Here is an 18,899-nt window from a genome sequence, read left to right as displayed (position 1 = left end):
AAGGCAAGTGCTTTACCACCGAGTCGCGGTCACAGAAGTATGGACCCCACTGAAAATCACCAACCCCAAGTTCCACTGACACCTTACCCCCGTAGCTATGGAAGTAGGAAATCCATAATAACTTTTACTGCAGATCTGTTTGGATGTCGGGCGGGAGCAGCCAAAGGGGAAAGTGCTGTGGGCACCATGGCTCCTCTTAGCTTTCATTCCCTCCGCCTTCCCAGTAAATTGGCCAGTGTTGGTGTGCGGTTCTGAACGTTTTTCATCCCCGGACTTAAAAAAGCATGTGGCAGGTATTTCGTGACGCAAGTTTTGCACAGTCATTGAACCCAACACACCTTAAACCAACAGAGAGGGTGAAAAGTGGCTGTGTCTCTTCGGTGCCTGGAGATGTGTTTTTTAAAGACATGGCAAAATCGTACCTATAAAAGCACGTTTTGTGTCAACTCTTTAAGAAGCTAAAGACTGGAGGGTTGTCTCCACAAACTGCACCCCCTCTCCTCTCCCCCCAACCCATGTGCACCTCCCTCCAGCCAGGTCTGCTGTGTTTGTCTTGGCAAGCGGAGAGTGTCTGCTTGGCTGGCGCTCGGCTATTAGACGGATGAAACACAGAACTCTTGATCCTTATTTCAGTGGCGCTTCTATTTAGCGAATGGCAAAGCAGAGCTCCCATCAGCCACTTGCAATTGTCCAAAGCAGTGTGTTTGTGTGTGTGTGTGTGTGTGTGTGTGTGTGATGCCCTTGCAAATGTGCCCATTTCAATAATGAGAATGGCAGCTGGAATAGAAAAGATTCCGTGGGAAGCTGCAGGATTTCTTTCAGAACGAATGCCCGTAAAACTGCGAAAGCTGTAAGGTGGTAATACCTTTTGGGGGGGCACTTTAGGGATGGAGGAGAAACTGGATCCAGCTCATATTTAAAGAGGATCCGTCTTAATTTTGCACTTTCTGAAACAATATGCGAACTGAAACATAGGGAAAATGTGCACAAGAAGCAAATCTACAGACATACACATATTTATTGCGTACACAATATATATATATATGGAGAAATTGTTGGAACAGGAAGTGCTATGTCTATGCTACCATTTGAGGACAAGCATAGACATTATCTGCATCTTGGAAGAATAGCTTCAGCCTTGCAGACCTTTTCCCAGAGAGGGCAGGGCCTTGACTGACTCCAGCTACAAAAGCTGAAGCTGCTAAAACACTCTTGGGCTGGGATGTTGTTTAGCAGGGTTTGCTTGAGGGTGGGGGTGGGGTTGCTGCTGTTAATGCTATTCATTTTTGTATCTTCATTTTAGATCTTATATGATATAGTAGAAATTGTTTAATTTGGTTGTGTACTTTTTGATGTTTTATTTATTGATTATGGCTACGCATGTTATGTTTGCAATTGCGTATTTCTTTCATGTTGTGAGCCGCCTTGATCATGGTTTTCTATGGAAAGGTGGCATACAAATAAATTGATGGATGATGGATGGATGGAAAATCACACAAAAATGCTTGGATTTGTGTGAGGTTTCAGGGGGGGCAGGTGCATTTGTTTTAATGAAGTCATTTTGAAATGTGCAGAACTCAATTTAAGATTGGAAAAATGAGAAACAAAGTGAAACCAAAATCCACGTATTTCTCCTTCCCTAGCAGGCGCAACAACTCTCTGGGGTGAGGCTCCAACAGCCTCCCCAGTGACCACTGGGACGGGGCTCAGCTCTCAATCTTGAGGGGCAGAGGAGGCCTGGCAGGATGTCGCCCCGGCTGACCCATGCGGCCTGGTGTGCAAATGCCACATTGGGACATTGAACAAAGGTTTAGCTAATTTTCTCACAGCGTAAGTACAGTCTTAACACACCATATTGGCCCGGCTATAAGCCGCACCCTCAAATAAGCCACACCTTTAAAATTCAAGGCTTATTTGCGGGTGCGGCCCACCTCCCGTCACTACCACCCTGAATGGGGGGGTCAGCCGGCGCTCACTGTCCCGCTCCCAAGCTGGCACCGGTGCTTGGCTCCAAATACAGTGGTACCTCTGGATGTGAACGGATCTGTTACAGAGCCCCTCTCGCATCATGAGCAGTCATGCTTGCCGTGCGATTCGGCACTTCTGCGCATGTGCATGACGTCATTTGACGTGTCTGTGCATGCGCAAACCGCCAAACCCGGAAGTAACCCTTTCAAGTACTTCCGGGTTCGCCGGGTTCGTAACCTGTGACGAACACAACATGCAGCGTTTGTAACACAAGGTACGACTGTATAAGCCACACTTTTAAGTTTTCACAGTCGTAATTTGGGGAGAAAGCGTGGCTTATATTCGGGCCAATACGGTATTCATGCTTTTGAATTTGCCCTCTGGGCCGTACAGCACCGTTCCAGAAAATGCCCCGTGACACTGCATCTCTATCTAAATAGCACATTTGTGGAGTCAGCACTATAATCAAATAATTAGCCTTCCCCTCCTCTCCTCAGCCTAGCATTGGAACAAAGCAACAGATGGTTGTTCTTAATTAATAGCTCCTCGGTGCCATGGGGCTTAGTGGAGAAGGCTGTTTAATTTCATTAGCATGGATCAAGGCAGAGCCCCATCCACTCCTGCAGCAGAAAAGGCTGTCTTAAACGTAGATTAGCCACATAGCTTCTTCCAGACTTTGCCATGGCTTGAAACAAAAGAGCCCAACTGGTGGCCAAACCCCAGGAAAATGTTAACACTTCCTCTCTTCATTGAGAACAAGATCAGCGACAAATCCCAGGCCCCGCTTATTTATTTATTTTAAGCTATAAATATGCATCTTAATTACTAAAGCTTTGAAGCATTGTACCCATTTGTTTTTTATTTTTAACCACATGCATTGGATAAGATCAACTAAAATGAAAGCAAAACGCTTCCTTAAATTGCCTGCTGGACTAGAAAGGTCTCTGTTGAGCTGGATGTCCATAGAGCATGAGGCTCTAATCTAAGGGTTATGGGTTCAACCCACACATTGGGAAAACGATTCCTGCTAGATGACCCTTGTGGTCCCTTCCAACTCTATGATTTTATATTTTATGGACCTGAGCACCTGAAATTCAACAGGGAAAGGGTTTTCTTATCTCAGCCAGGAGAGAATTCTGCAGAATTGACCTGAAGATCAGTGACTGAGCCCCATTTATTCGGGCCTGTCTGAAAGCTGCTGGACTGATGAGGAATAGGAATAGTGCATTTTGCCCCACTTGCACATCCAATTGTATTTAAAATAATCAACAGCATCATCACCATCCTGAAAATTCATCAGAGTGCATGTCTCCCATGTGTGGGCAATTTTGCCAAATATCCACTCCCCCACCCCCAAGCAATTCTCCCCAGTATTGCTTTTGCTTTCACCAATTTTGTTGTTGTTCAGTCATTCAGTCATGTCCGACTCTTCGTGACCCCTATTCTCCACTGCCTCCAACAGTTTGGCCAAACACATGCTAGTTGCCTCGAGAACACTGTCCAACCATCTCATCTTCTGTCGTCCCCTTCTCCTTGTGCCCTCAGTCTTTCCCAACATCAGGGTCTTTTCCAGGGAGTCTTCTCTTCTCATGAGGTGGCCAAAGTACTGGAGCCTCAACTTCAGGATCTGTCCTTCCAGTGAGCACTCAGGGCTGATTTCTTTAAGGATGGATAGGTTTGATCTTCTTGCAGTCCATGGGACGCTCAAGAGTCTTCTCCAGCACCATAATTCAAAAGCATCAATTCTTCGACGATCAGTCTTCTTGATGGTCCAGCTCTCACTTCCATACACCACTACTGGCAAAACCATAGCTTTAACTATATGGACCTTTGTCGGCAAGGTGGTGTCTCTGCTTTTCAAGATGTTGTTAGGTTTGTCATCACTTTTCCTCCCAGAAGCAGGAGTCTTCTAATTTCGTGACTGCTGTCACCATCTGCAGTGATCATGGAGCCCAAGAAAGTAAAATCTCCCACTGCCTCCATTTCTTCCCCTTTTACCAATAGATTCATTTTATTCTCATTTTGTCCTAATATGCACCTTTACTTTGGCTGGAGAACTGCATCACACACTCTGGAGAAGCATGAATGTCCAAGGACAGCTACACTCCAGTTCACGATTATATCAGGAACTGCAAATTAGATCATTTCACATGAAAATGCAAACCGACCCGAAATTCTCCCCCATCACTGCTCTATGGTGAAGTACAGCCACTTGAATGTAGCACTTGATTGTTAGGGCTTTTAATACCAGGATGAGTGTTTGGTTTTGGGTGCCTGCTATTTCTGTTTGTGTTAAGGAATGTGAGCATCCAAATGCAAACAGAAACATGCAGAGCATGGCAGCAGATTCCCCATTCAGTCTCAGGGTTTCAGAAACCGGTACACCCTTGGTGTTGGATATATTTGGAACTTAAAATACCAACAAGTCTTTTCCAGGTAACCACAAGCTTCTTGGCTGCCATAGCAATTCTCTCCCTTGAAACTCACACCCAGATGTATCCGAGAGTGAGCACAGCTGGACATTTGACTTCGTGTCTTAGTGGATTTCTGCTTGTTAACAAAACTGCCCTCATCCCCAACCCACCTGCATGCCAGGTAGGGATGGATGACTCTGTCAGTTTCAGATTCTCAAGTTTCCAGTCTAAAATTCAGTTCTCCACATTTCTACAGAAAATTCGCCAGCGTTTAAGTTCTCATAACAAAGACATTTCCATGTGCAGTTTCAATATGTACATTTTTTTTTGCCAGGGATATTTCTCAATATGGTGCATTTTTCTGTGTTATGTATATTTTTTAGGAATAGCTGCAATTTTTCTGCAAACGTTTCCCCCAATGTATTCATTTTTTAATGCATTCGTTGGAGCACTGCGTCTCAAAATTCAGAGAAGGGCAAATTTCAAAGGATAACTCTGGTATCTGAAGAAGTGTGCATGTACACGAAAGCTCATATCAAGAACAAACTTAGTTGGTCTCTAAGGTGCTACTGGAAGGAATTTTTTTTTTTTATTTTGTTTTGACTATGGCAGACCAACACGGCTACCTACCTGTATCTGGTTTGGTTTGTGTAATGCTTCAAGACATGAGAATTATTTGAGAACAAATGAAAACATTTATGTGTGGTGATAGCTAGCAGCATATGTGTAAGAGATATATTCAAAGGGGCTCGCTATCAGCTCTGCGTCTTCCAAAAGTCCAATCAGACCTTCAAACAAAGAGGCCTGCATTGGTAGAGTGATCTTGGCATCAGTTCTGCAGTAGTAGTCGAAAAACTGTGGCTTTGGGGGGCATTTTTTGGGAGGGGGAACCCGCAACAATTTAGGTGTCTTCCTCAGCAACTTTTGGGGTGTCCTGGTTTTTGCTTTTTGAAATACGGCAACTCTAAGTCACCACTGCAGTCCAGTACAAAGGTGGCTTGGATTGCAGAGACAATGGAGATTAACACCTTTGCTCAATCAACCACACACACACACACACACACAGAGAGAGAGAGAGAGAGAGAGAGAGAGAGAGAGAGAGAGAGAAAGAGAGAGAGAGAGAGAGAGAGAGAGAGGAGAGAGAGAGAGAGAGAGAGTCTAGAATGAAGTGAGTATGGGTTTCACCGTAAGGCAGCTTTTTTTTTTTTTTTTGTTGGTTCAAAGAATTTCTCCCTAGTATCTCAATATATGCACAGCCCTCGGCATATTTACTCTGAAGGCAATGTTGCTGAATTCAGTCACACTTAACAGAACATTCCAATGCACGTTCATGCAGCAATAATTCATGTTGAGCTTGATGAGACTTATTCCCTGCAAAGGGTGTTCAGGATTGCAGCATTAGTGGGGTAAGATAAGGACAAAGTTTGAGAGCATCAGGTCACTGAAAATCTGGGCAGGGGACATTTTAGAAGGCGAGAAAGCACCGCAGAGGGAGAGATCCTGCCTAGAGGCAACTCTACCCATTGATTATTATGTTGAAACAGGAGTAGGCCCTGACTGACTTCACAGTAAAGAGGCAATTAGGAAGGAAGCCAATTCTTTTTTTCCCTGCTGAACTGAGTAGAGTAAGTGATTGCTTATCCAGTCAGGGGGGAGATTGTATTACCATGTTGCCTGGTGCTGGTAACACCACACCTGAATTCCTGTGCACCTTTTGACCTTAAGAGAGTAGAACTGCAAAGCAATAAAAACCGAGTGTGGAACTATGCATCCAGAAATGCCATCTGGTTAGGAATGGCAGAGAAATTCAATTAAGTTCTCATTTAAATGTGGACTTACCTCATTTGCACTTCATGAAACAATATGTGAACTGAAGCACAGTCATCTTTTGCAATTCACACTGTCTGAATTTTGCAAGGCAGTCTTCCAGCCATATAGCATAAATGCATACACTGGGGTAAAGTGTGCCTTATAGATGCATATATTAGTGACCATAACCTAACAAAAATGAATTGTATTTTGCTTTGCAAAAAAGTTTATATTAGACAAAAATGCATACATATTAGCAATTATCAAGCCCAGTAATATGTACAAAAATGCTTATGCTGGAGGAAAGCCTGCATATAAATGCATATGCTAGTGATAGTAATTTGCAGAAATGCATTATAATAGAGGACACAGCTGTGCAAGAATGTGTCTGTTATGCAAAATTGCATAAAAAATGTGCATATTAGGAGAAATTCACGTGCTGGTGAATTTTCACCTGGGATGGATACATTAGAAATAGATGGATAGATGATAGATAGACAAGCAGATAGATATAGGTCATGGAATCATAGAATCGTAGAATTGTATAGTTGGAAGATACCCTGGGGGTCATCTAATCCAACCCCCTGCAATGCAGGAATCTCAACTAAATCATGCATGATAGATAGGGCCATCCAACCTTTGATTAAAAGCTTCCAGTGAAAGAGACTCCACCACCTTCTGAGGGAGCTCATTCTTACCAACAGAAAGTTCTTCCTAATATTTATTTGGAATCCCTTTTCTTGTCATTTGAATACATTGGATTGGGTCCTCCCTTCCAGAGCAAGAGAAAACAAGCTTTCGCCATCTGTCATGTGACAGGCCTTCAGATATTTGAAGATAGCTTTCATATCTCCCCTGAGTCTTATCCAGGCTAAACATACTCAATTATCTAAACCAGGGGTGGCCAACTCCCAAGAGACTGCAATCTACTCTCAGAGTTAAAAACTGGCAGTGATCTACCCCCTTTTGGGGGGTTTGGGTCAAAGTTATTGAGCTTTTTTAGGGAGGAGAAAAGCCCCATTTTTTAGGCGTTCATGTAAAAGTTGCTGTGCTTCTTTAGGAAGGAATGCCCTTTTTGGGGGGTTCAGGTCAAAGTTGTTGAGCTTTATATTGGGGAGCAAAAGCTGTTGAGGGGAGCCAGTGATCTACCAGTGATCTACCACAGATGTCAAGTGATCTACCTGTTGGACATGCCTGCTCTAAACCATTCCTCATGAAGCTTGGCTTCTAGACCCTTTATCATCTTGGTCGCCATCCTAAACCTTCATATAAACAGATGAGGATATATGGAGAACTGAACTGAGTACTGTACTGGAAAAACGAGGAACTGGTAGAAACCAAAATTTACTCATTGCTTCTATTTACCCATCACCAACAACTTGTTTTTGAAAGTATTTTCCTCCTGTGAACCTTTCCTGAATTATGTCATCATCTCTCTTACCACCCACCCCATCTTTAGCTGTAAAATAGTAAAATGGAAGAGGAACCTGCTTGAGGGAAAGGCAGCTGTGTGTCTCCTTTCTTTTATTTTCTTTCCTTTGAATACTTCCAAGCTGAAAGCATTGAAAATGGGATATTTAAACAAACGTGGGAGTGCCAAGATAGAATCTTACGTCATGAGCATAGCAACTGTAGGCACAAACTCTCTCTGTTCCCCTCCCCTCCATTTCAAATGGCAAGAAAGCAATCCATTCACTTGCCAGGAGGCTGCTAGGTTGGCCAAGCTAATAATGCTTCTTGGCCATACATACGGAAAGGGAAAAATGAGGGTGTGATCCCGAAATGGACTTATTTGAACTTAAATATCTCAGTGGTTATTGTTGAGGAAAGGACCCATTCAGAGGCCGGGTAGATGCTCTTCATTGCACTTCGGTTCTCCCATAACCCAATGAAAAGGATCTTCTGTAGCAGATTTGGGAAATGCTTGTGCCAGTGATCCCGGAGAACCACTGCCAGCTGATTCCTGCCTTAAGAATGCCTTGCGTGTTTTGATGGAGCTGCATACTAGCCTAAAAAAACCCCACAAAACTTTTCAAGGAGCAAGAATGATCGAAACAGATCATTATACGGAATATTCCAATCCCTGACTTCTTTCCTTGAAAGGAGCAGTGCCGGATTTATGTAAAAGCTAAACAAGCTATAGCTTAGTTACCCCCCCCCCCCAATAAAATAAAGGAAAAACAACAACACTTGGATGTACATTTCCAAAATGTAAGATAAAAAACAAATAAAATAAAACCAACGTACAGCAACAGTGTTTTGTGTTGTGTAGGCTCCTATGATGTAAGTAATGGGCCCCACCTGCTACCCTGTTCCCTAAAATATCACATTTAAAGGGCCTTTAATTACCTTCAGTAGCTTAGGGCCTCATCAAACCGAAATCCAGCCCTGGAAAGGAGTACAAAGTGGGGGTGGATACACAGCATTCAATGAGGGTTAAAGGTAAAGGTAAAGGGAACCCTGACCATCAGGTCCAGTCGTGTCCGACTCTGGGGTTGCGGCGCTCATCTCGCTCTATAGGCCAAGGGAGCTGGCGTTTGTCCGCAGACAGCTTCCAGGTCATGTGGCCAGCATGACAAAGCTGCTTCTGGCAAACCAGAGCAGCGCACGGAAACACCGTTTACCTTCCCGCTGGAGCGGTCCCTATTTATCTACTTGCACTTTGACTTGCTTTTGAACTGCTAGGTGGGCAGGAGCGGGGACTGAACAATGAGAGCTCACCCCGTTGTGGGGGTTTAAACCGCCGACCTTCTGATCAGCAAGCCCTATGAGTAATGAGGCTTACTCTATGGTAAATAGATAACAGTAATACAGCCAAAGGCAAAGTTAGAGACTTGGCTCTTCAGCCACAGAAGTTTACATGTTCTCACTTCCAGCAACCAAGTAGTTGAGGAGCTATTCCTCCGATCCTATAGACTAGGGCTGGGGAATTGAATGTGGCCCTGCAAGCCTCTCTATCTGGCCCTCAGAAATCTCCCCAGGGCACTTCCCTCACCCTGCTAAACCCTCTAGTGGCCCTGCTTTCCTTGAGTGGTCTTTTTACCTGGCTAGGATGTGCTTCTCCTTTTACTGCCCTTTCCCCCACTGCCTTCTCTCACCACGGCCGACATTTGGATGGCTTTGGGGCAGAGATGTTCTAAGTAACCACAACTTTGTAGTGGTGTTGAATAACTTTTAAACGGTGGTCCTAAGCATTCCAATTAGGCAATAGACCCCACATGATTCTGCAGTGTCTCTCTGCAATTTCTCATTGCTGTTTAATTTATTAGCTCCCCTCTCCCATGGAGCTGCTGCTGTTGCCCCCTCCCCCCCGGACTGTTCAAGACAGTGTGGTTTTCATGATGGATCAGGAGTAGGAAGATCCAGATTCAAATTCTTATTCCCCCATAGCATTGGGCATTAAAACACTGGACATTGGTGTTGGAGATTCATTCCCCATGTCTGCAGTCATGGGATTGTTATCTGTCACATGATGGTGTACATTTTCATTCCACAGGGTGGGAAGTGACGGAGACAGGATGTTTGTGTTACTGTGTTCCGTGAAGTGGGACTATTGTCCTTTGTCCTTTCTCTTTGCTGTCTGATGCTAGAGAGAGAGGGAGCCATGTTGCAATGCTCCGTGTGTTTTTATATGTAAATAAAAGTAGATTAGCCAAAATACTGAGTTGCTGAGTTATGTTATACCAGTGTTTTTCAACCTTTTTGGGCAAAGGCACACTCGTTTCATGAAAAAAATCACGAGGCACACCACCATTAGAAAATGTTAAAAAAATTGACTCTGTGCCTATATTGACTATATATAAAGTAATTTTCCCACGGCACACCAGGCAACATCTCGCGGCACACTAGTGTGCCACGGAACAGTGGTTGAAAAACACTGTGTTATACGACTGTGCACACTCTGCGGACCCGTAAGCGTGCTAATGCTTTTTGGCATTAGTCGCTGTGATGTTCGGGCTGAAGAAAGTTTTTGAAGCTCCCAAACGTTTGACCAGGAGGAAGAGAACATGCCAGTCGGGCATGTGTCTCTGCCAGGATCCTACTCGTGTGTAGGAAATCCTAACAATTGGAAGCTGCCTTAAACTGGGCCAAACCACTGCTTCATCTAGCTCCATATTGCCCGTATAGGATTTCAGGATTTTTGTCCCAACCGTACCTGGAAAAGCCGGGGATTGAACTCGAGACTTTCTACATGCAAGGCCAGAGCCAATAGTTCAGGAGTAGCCAGTGTGGTGACCTCCAATTGGAGCCCTACAGGGAGGCAGTTGATTGCCAGTTTGTAGATACACACTCTCCAACTTGTGTTTGTTCCTTAACATTTCCACACCCCTCTGCAGAGCAATTCAAACAGGATTTCTGTACCTCTCATCCAAGCATAAGGTTAGGTTCCTCACCCCCTGTTTTGTACTATGTGCAGTGGTTGACAATTGAATGATCCCAACGACAATTTATTATCATGACAAATCTGCAAGACGGATTCCTCACATATTGGTGTCTTCTTACTTCTTTTCCTCTCTCTCTCTCCCTAGGCTGGAATGATCAAAGTGGGTGAAGATGAATATTTCATTGAGCCATTGGAGAAAGGGAAACAAATGGATGAAGAGAGAGGGAGGAGTCACATGGTCTATAGGAGGTCGGCCATTGCACAAGATCCAGGAGATATACTCCCTGACATCCTCAGTGAAGGTATTTCTGCATTCGCTGACTGCATTGGGGCTGATCACAAAAGGCTAGCATCCCTGTCGCCTCGCATGCTTCCACTCCCCATCCCATGTTAGAAGTTTTCATTCTCCAGTTTTGATTAACCATAGTTTAGCATTCCATCAGAACTTTAAATTGTGGTCAATCTTAAGTATATTGTGTTGAAGCTAGCCAGCTTCATAAACCATTATGTGAAACTGACATTTCCTATATTAACTACAGTTTAGGGTTGTATCAGAAATCAGAATTGTGGCTAATCTTATGTATATTTTGTTGAAGCAAGCCAGCTGTGTGAAATTGGCTTATTTCAAACAAACCATAATTCAGATTAACCACAGTTTATCAGGGTTTGGGCAATGCCACAACATCTGGTTAATCGAATGTGGAAACACAATCTTATGAACAGCATTTTGAATTGTACTTGGAAACGTACTGGGTACCAATGTAGATCTTTTAGGACCGGCGTTTTATGGTCCTGGCGGCCGCTCCCAGTCACCAGTCTGGCAGCCACATTCTGGATTAATTGTACAGTGGTACCTCGGGTTAAGTACGCTTCAGGTTAAGTATGCTTCAGTTTAAGAACTTTGCTCAAGAATAGAAATCGTGCTCTGGCGGCACAGCGGCAGCAGGAGGTCCCATTAGCTAAAGTGGTGCTTCAGGTTAAGTACGCTTCAGGTTAAGGACGGACCTCCGGAACGAATTAAGTACTTAACCCGAGGTACCACTGTAGCTTCCGAGTCATCTTCAAAGGTAGCCCCATGTGGAGTGCATTGCAGTAGTCCAAGTGGGAGATAACCAGAGCGTGCACCACTCTGGTGAGACAGTGCATAAACAGGTAGAGTCTCAGTCAGCATACCAGATGGAGCTGGTAAACAGCCGCCCTGGACACAAAAAGTTTGGGCTAGGCTCGTAAAGATTTAGTGTTATGTCTGTACATGGCCACTGTCACCACGAACATTTCTTTGTTTTATCTTTTTGCAGGGAGACAGGTAGATAGCTTTGAATAAGTCGCTCAAAATTTCGAGGGTTTCATATACCGTATTAACTGTGGAAATTTAATTAAAAAAAAAACACTGTAGAAGATCAGCAGCAACAGCGGTGTAGGTTTTGATTTGGTTGTTGTTGATTGGGTTACTATTTTTTTGCAGATCCTGAGCATTAAAAACCTAAAATACTCTTTTGGGACTGGATTCACACAGTGATACAAACTGCTTGTTGAGTTTGGTTCAAGTAGGATTGAGTTGCATGTGACTGTCGAAGGTGATGCAGAATAAATTGTGTGCACTGAAAACCTTCGAAAAATTCAGTGTTGACCTACGATACTGACATTTAACGAGAAAGGAAATGATGTGTTAAACTCAAGGATGATAGCTTCATCTGCATGGAGCTTCCATGTTTAAGCAATAGTGTGTTGCGGAATACCAGTTGCTGGTGGCCTTCTGTGGAGAAGCGCTGTCACCTTCAAACCCTGCTTTGGGGCTTCTTGTGATGTTCTCTTGCAGTGGTAGACTATGTGGTACCCACCAGATGTTGTTGGACTGCAATTTCCATCACCCCCAGGCAGCATGGCCAATAGTCACAGGTGGTGGAAGTTGTGTCCAACAACACTGAGGATAATGGAAGTTGTGTGCTCTCCAAAAGTCAATGGACTACAACTTCCATCATCTCTGACCATTGGCCATGCTGGCTGGGGCTGATGTGAGTTCAGCAGCAACTAGAAAGCTCTAATTTGGCTACCCCTGTTGGCTGGGATTTTTTTTTGATAGTGGTGATGGGGATAGATAATGTGATACTAGCTATGCACTGAACCACCACGGGGAATTTCCCCTTAAGACCTCAGGAAATAGCTGTTGTTTTTTAGAGCTGAACTGTGAAATTAATTGAGTCAGTGGTCTATGATATATCACAATTTGATTACAGGGACTTGTAGTTCATGGTCAATCAGCAGTGCAGTTATGTAATTTTAGACTCTGGACAATGTTCTTAGGTGGGGGACGTCTTTGGGTGGTAATGTCTTGCTTACTTCAAATGGTGTTGTGCCCCCTGCTTAACTCGCTTACGAAAAATTGAGGCAAGCCAACTGAGTTTGGGGGCCTTACTACTCATTCTACCAAGTGGGACACTGGGCCTGCCCTGACTATGGTCAATTCTCCCATGAGAATCCAGTGAAGGGCTTGAGAAAGAGCAAAAGATGCCAAATCTCATATTTATGCCCCAGAGATTACTAATGTGGTCACTACTGTGATGCCTGTGGGTGCAGTGGAACACCTGAGGTTTTCCCCTGGTGCCTGTAACATCTCTTACCTGCCCAACACTGCCACCGCAGTCAGGAGGTGTTGAGGGCAGTTATCTTCTGTCCCATGAAAAGTACATGAAGTTGGGAAAGTGATGCTCTTTCTCATGTCCTCTTTCACCTCAATGCACTTTTTCAAAGCTCTGATCAGTACTTTTACCCAGATCCCACGAGAAAACAAAATGTGAGCATATACCGTCTCTTGGGAAGAGGGCTTATCTGGGAAGTGGGGTGAAGTGTGCAGAGCAGTGGTGCCCATGGCACTCACTCAAATTTCAAAAATGTGCCCACAGGCTGAAATAGTTCAGCAACACCTGAAGTACCGGTACTCTGTGCAAGCACAGTGACCCGTTCAGCTTCTTTCTCTCACTGACTTTTCTTAATGCCCTATATTTCATTTCCATTTCCACTTACAGATAAACTAGGGGATAAAACTGAGATTTTAACATTATTTACTGTCTGAGCACATCACTCTTTCGGAGTAATTGTTTTGTCTGGATATGTCTGCAGGCAAGCGGAATGCGGTTGACCCACCTTAAAACAGTTATTGTCCATACTATTCAGCAATATCTTTTCCCCCCTCCCTCTTTTCAAAAATTATATAGATACTTGAGAAGCCAAGTGGTTCGTAAACAAACAATGAGTTCTCTCAAAGATGGTTGGAAGCTCTCAAGAGTGCATTCCAATGGATGTAAATAATATAACAAATGATTCTCTTCTATATTTAATTATTCCCTGGGTTACTAACATGGCTCCATACCGTGTTTCTCCTAAAATAAGACACCGTCTTATATATTTTTTTGCTCAACAAAACTAAGTATGGCTTATTTTCAGGGGATGTCTTATTTTAACCATGTCGCATCGGTACGCTGCATAGCCACGCCTCTCCAGGCTGTTTTAATGGGAGGTACCACGTCACTATGGCTTATTTTCGGGGTATGGCTTATTTTTGGGGAACGGCTTATATTTCGCAAATGCATAGAAATCCTGCTATGGCTTATTTTATGGCTATGTCTTATTTTAGGAGAAACAGGGTAGTATAGATGTGTTGAATACGGAAACATCATCATCATCATTATTATTATTATTATTATTATTATTATTATCATCATCATCATCATTATCATCATCATCAATGTATTAATAGAAGTATTACTATGATGTGGCTCATTTTCAGGGCACCTTAGCATTTATTTAGAATTTGGGTGGATGTGGTGCTTGGAGCTTATTTTATTGTTGCAAAGTAGCCAAGCATGGTGTGCACCTTTTTCTTTCAATTAAATCTTTCTCCAGCACTTTGCAGCCTCCCTGGCTGCCTACATTTTCTGAACAGGACTCTCCCACCCCAGTGGGAGAAGTTAACCACACGGGACTTTCTCCTGGCCTTCACTGAAGTATGGGCATCCACTCTGATGTCTTTAAAAGAGGATTAGACGAATTCATGGAGGGTAGGGCTATCAGTGGCTATTAGCAACAATGGCTATGCTTTTCCTCCACTGTCAGAGGAAAGCCATTTTCCTGAATACCTGGAATTTCATGGGTAGAGTGTTGCTGCAGTCCTGCCTGTGGCCTCTCCACAAGGCATTCAGTTGGCCACTATGAGAACAGGATTCAAGACTTTGTGGACCTTTGACTTGATCCAAGAAGGTTCTTATGTTCCTAAGGCAGAAGGGACCCGTTTTTCCACTTAGGAGCCAGCAACTCTGCTTTGACACACCCTCCAATATTTCTCCAATGAAAATAGGGATATCCATCATCATCATCATCTTTATATGATATTTATATAAACGGCCTTGGCCCAGTATACCTGAAGGAGCGTCTCCACCCCCATTGTTCTGCCCGGACACTGAGATCCAGCGCTGAGGGCCTTCTGGTGGTTCCCTCACTGCGAGAAGCAAAGCTACAGGGAACCAGGCAGAGGGCCTTCTCGGTAGTGGCGACCGCCCTGTGGAACGCCCTCCCATCACAGGTCAAGGAAATAAACAACCACCAGACATTTAGAAGACACCTGAAGGAAGCCCTGGTTAGGGAAGTTTTTAATGATTGATGTTTTAATGTATTTATAATCTTTGTTGGAAGCCACTCAGAGTGGCTGGGGAGACCCAGCCAGATGGGCGGGCGGGGTACAAAGAAATTATTATTATTATTATTATTATTATTATTATTATTATTATTATTATTATTATTATTATTATTATACCCCACCCACTCTCAGCAGCTTCAAACATATATAAAAGCATAAAAACATAATAAAACATTTAAAAAAAATTCCCTATGCAGGGTTGCCTTCAGATGTCTTCTAAATGTTACATACAGTAGTAACATCTCTTTGCATCGGAGGGTCGCATAACTCCATATCTTCCGATGACAATAGGGACTTGCTATCATACTTTCCAACATTATCCAATGAGAATAGGGATGTCCTAAGGAAAAGTGGGATATTCTGGGATCAATTCAGAAACCGGGACAGCATCTGTAAATCTGAGACTATCCCTGGAAAATAGGGACACTTGGAGGGTCTGCTTTGAGTAATGGTAGATGCTTAGGGCAATTGAATAAATGTACAGTTCTCAGATCCACCTGCCCAAGACCACGGGGCTTTTACAAATCAAAGACACTTCCATGGCGCACCACTCTCAGGACTGAAACTTCTATTTCCTCCCTCCCTCCTGGTCATTAGACACTTAACTTACATTGGGCTCTTGAGGAGTCTGGAGGACAAATCCAGTCTAAGAAGGTTGTTATTTATAAAGGTGGAGTGCTGTGCGATTGGCTTAGCCGTAACGGGCATTGTAATTAAGGAAGCCAAGTCACCCGAGGGAGAGTGTGTGGGAGGCATCTTGCCAATCCATTTACAGACCTGAAGGTTGATTACTTCTAGCAGATGTGGGCTTCCCACCTCATTCTTATCATTGCCGAGAACAGATTGAGCACACTTTGGAATTTTAACGCTGATTAAGGTGGAGTTGGGGAGGGGTAGGGATTGTAACCAGGGCGGCATTCACCTAAGTCCTCCTCAGCCAAGCCCCATTAAAACTGATGAATCTAGCTTATTCTTTCAGTTAACTTCAGTGGATCTACTCAGAGGCGTAGCAAGCCCAGGTGGTACCCGGCGCGGAATTTTTTTTGTCAACCCCCACACATTGACAGCTCGGGGTAGGCTTGGGAGTCGCAGGTGGGCGCCGAATGTCACCCCCTCAGCAATGACACCCAGGGGTGGTCCGCCCCCCTTCCTATGCCTCTGCGCCCCCACCCACACGACTACCAAGTACCCCAAGCCGTCGGGGGAAGGGGGGAGCTATGCTGCATTGACGGGGCGCTGGCAAAGCTGTGCAGCTCGTCCTCTCGGGAGCCATGGCACATGTCCACCCCCCTCTCTCCCTCCCCGGCTTGCTGTAAAGCGGCAAAGTGGGAGCCGCTTGCAGTGAGTCAGGGAGGAAGGGAGGTTGGGATGGGGGCCCCCGGCTCAATGTAAGCGACTCCTGCTTTCCCACTTTACAGCGAGCCGGGGAGAGAGGGAGGGGGAGCTGTGGCTCCCGTCTGCCCCCCCCCGGCTCTGTGTAAAGCGGCAAAGCAGGAGCCGCTTCCAGCGAGCCGGGGAGGGAGGGAGGCTGGGAGGGATCCCACTGCTGTCCGTACGGCGCTCTAGCGGTGCCGGTGGCAAACCGCTATGTACAGCGCATGGGCGGCGTCACTACGTACAGCACATGCATTGTATGTAGCATTTAGTTGCTGGCGCCGCTCGAATGCCGTAAGGACAGTGGCGAGATCCTCTGCTTGCAGCTGCAGCCACAAACAGGATCCTCCACATGCGGCTGCGGTGGTGCGATGGCTGTTCATGTCGCCGTGTCCGGGCTGGGATGGCAGGGCAAGCACCCTGCGGGGTGCCTTCTTGTATCCCCCCAGACATGGAACACGGAGCGACCCCCCCCCCCGGCCCCATTGGATCTACTCTCAGTAGGACTAGCGGGGAATACCACTCTCAGTGTTGCAGCAATACTGATTGCTTCAAATAGCTCTGAGTCATCTAGATCCTTTACATCAGAGTTCCCATCATCCCTGACCACTGGTCTTGCTAGCAAGGGATGATGGGAGTTGTAGTCCCAAAACAGCTGGAGACCCAAGTTTGGGAAATCCTGCTTTACATTTTGCAAGGAAAGGCAGCTGTATGGATTGTTGAGTGCTCAACTAATGCAGGTTTGTTTGTTTTTAATTAGTCATGGTGTTATTTACTTGGGGGGGGGTGAGGGCCACATTTGCTGTTACACAACCCTCTAGGGGCCACTTTCTAGGGATGGGTGTTGCGTATCGAGGACCTCAATCCACCCCCCATTGACTTGACACAGGAGACAGATTTTTGGTTTGGGTTTTTGGCAAATAATTTAGGGCCACAACTTTATTTAAATACAAATTCGGTGAGTGGTTGCGTAGGCATTGGTTCAGACTACTGTCACACCGGGACAGAGGCTGGCCTAGAACCAGCGATTGGGAGAATGCGACTGAGGAGAGTTAAGGACGGGGGGGCAGCAACGCGTCCCTCTTCCTCAATGGTCCCGGGGACTCGGCTTATGGCCCTAACCCCTACCGGGGGCATCGGACAAAGCATAAGAGTCGCCGGATTCCTTTAACGGAATTCCCAGCATCAACCTGATTCTGGATGGGCAGCGCCCAATCCAGCAATCCACACAGGAACCAATGCCTAACCGCCAACCTTACAAGTTGTGACAAGTTGCTACTGCAGTAGGCAAAACCAAAAGGCACAGCCAATCGGCCAGATGGACAAATTCCTACTGGGCCCCTGCAAAGCAGACGACCCCATGACAGGCAGAGCAAAGTCAACGCAGAAGCCTAAGAAAAAAGGGGGGGCGGGATGGGTGATCAGCAGCCGAAGCCAAGAGAAGGAACGCCCTACGTGCTGAGGCTTAAATAGGACGCTAAGCTGTCCATCACAAGTTGCAACATTAACTTTTGCCCAGCAACTCCTGACTGACCATTAGCTACTAAGGCCGGCTACCGGCCCCACCCCCACAGGAAGGGAATGTGTCTTGCCAGGTCCCGATCGCAACACGTGCTCTTACTCATGGTAGAACCCGATTTGCCAAAGCAAAATTGGCCATAGCCAGAATTTGCTTGCAGGTAAAGAGAGAGAGAGAAACAGAGACAAAAGCAGACAGATATACATTTCTCTCTCTCTGTTTCTCTCTCTGTGTGTTTCTCTCTCTCTCTCTGGCAGTCACACACACACACACACACACACACACACGTTGACTTGAAACCGCACCACCCACTCTTCTTTTAATCCATGCCTCTGCTGAAGTCTTTTTCCTCTCAGCTCAGCACCAAAGTGGAGCAGAACAGCCCTCTGCTTACTATGCAAAGCTGTGGATTACTACAACAATCAAAACTCCACCGAAAGCCACTTCAAACATCAAACAGAAATGTACGGTATCAACAAGGCCTCTCGGCACCATAGCAGATGAACCCCCCCCCCAAGCCATTTACAGCTGCCTACCTCAGGCCAGCCCCTTCCAAAAGACTAGTCGAAAATGTGTTTTGTTGAGAAATGAATAATGATGGTTCCAGACAGAACCGGCCCTGAGATCTCTGGATGAAGGGCGGAATATAGGACTGCTATACATCCCGGTTTTCCCCTGACACATCCGGGGATCAGACTGACAAAATGGCATCTGGGCGGATTTTTGCCAAATTGGCAA

General features: G+C 45.2%; 1 protein-coding gene across 1 annotated transcript in view; it reads left to right on the top strand.

Moving 5' to 3' along the window:
- Positions 1–18,899, top strand: part of ADAMTS3 (ADAM metallopeptidase with thrombospondin type 1 motif 3) — a 134,220-nt gene that overhangs the window by 34,652 nt on the left and 80,669 nt on the right. The window contains exon 4 of the mRNA XM_033159580.1: positions 10,721–10,877. Within this exon, the coding sequence (XP_033015471.1) occupies positions 10,721–10,877 (157 nt within the window). The remainder of the gene's footprint in view (positions 1–10,720; positions 10,878–18,899) is intronic.

The sequence above is a fragment of the Lacerta agilis genome, chromosome 9 (genome assembly GCF_009819535.1).
Source record: "Lacerta agilis isolate rLacAgi1 chromosome 9, rLacAgi1.pri, whole genome shotgun sequence".
NCBI lineage: Eukaryota > Metazoa > Chordata > Lepidosauria > Squamata > Lacertidae > Lacerta > Lacerta agilis.
The sequence above is the reverse complement of the archived record's forward strand: the minus strand, read 5'-3'. Positions and strand labels throughout refer to the sequence as shown.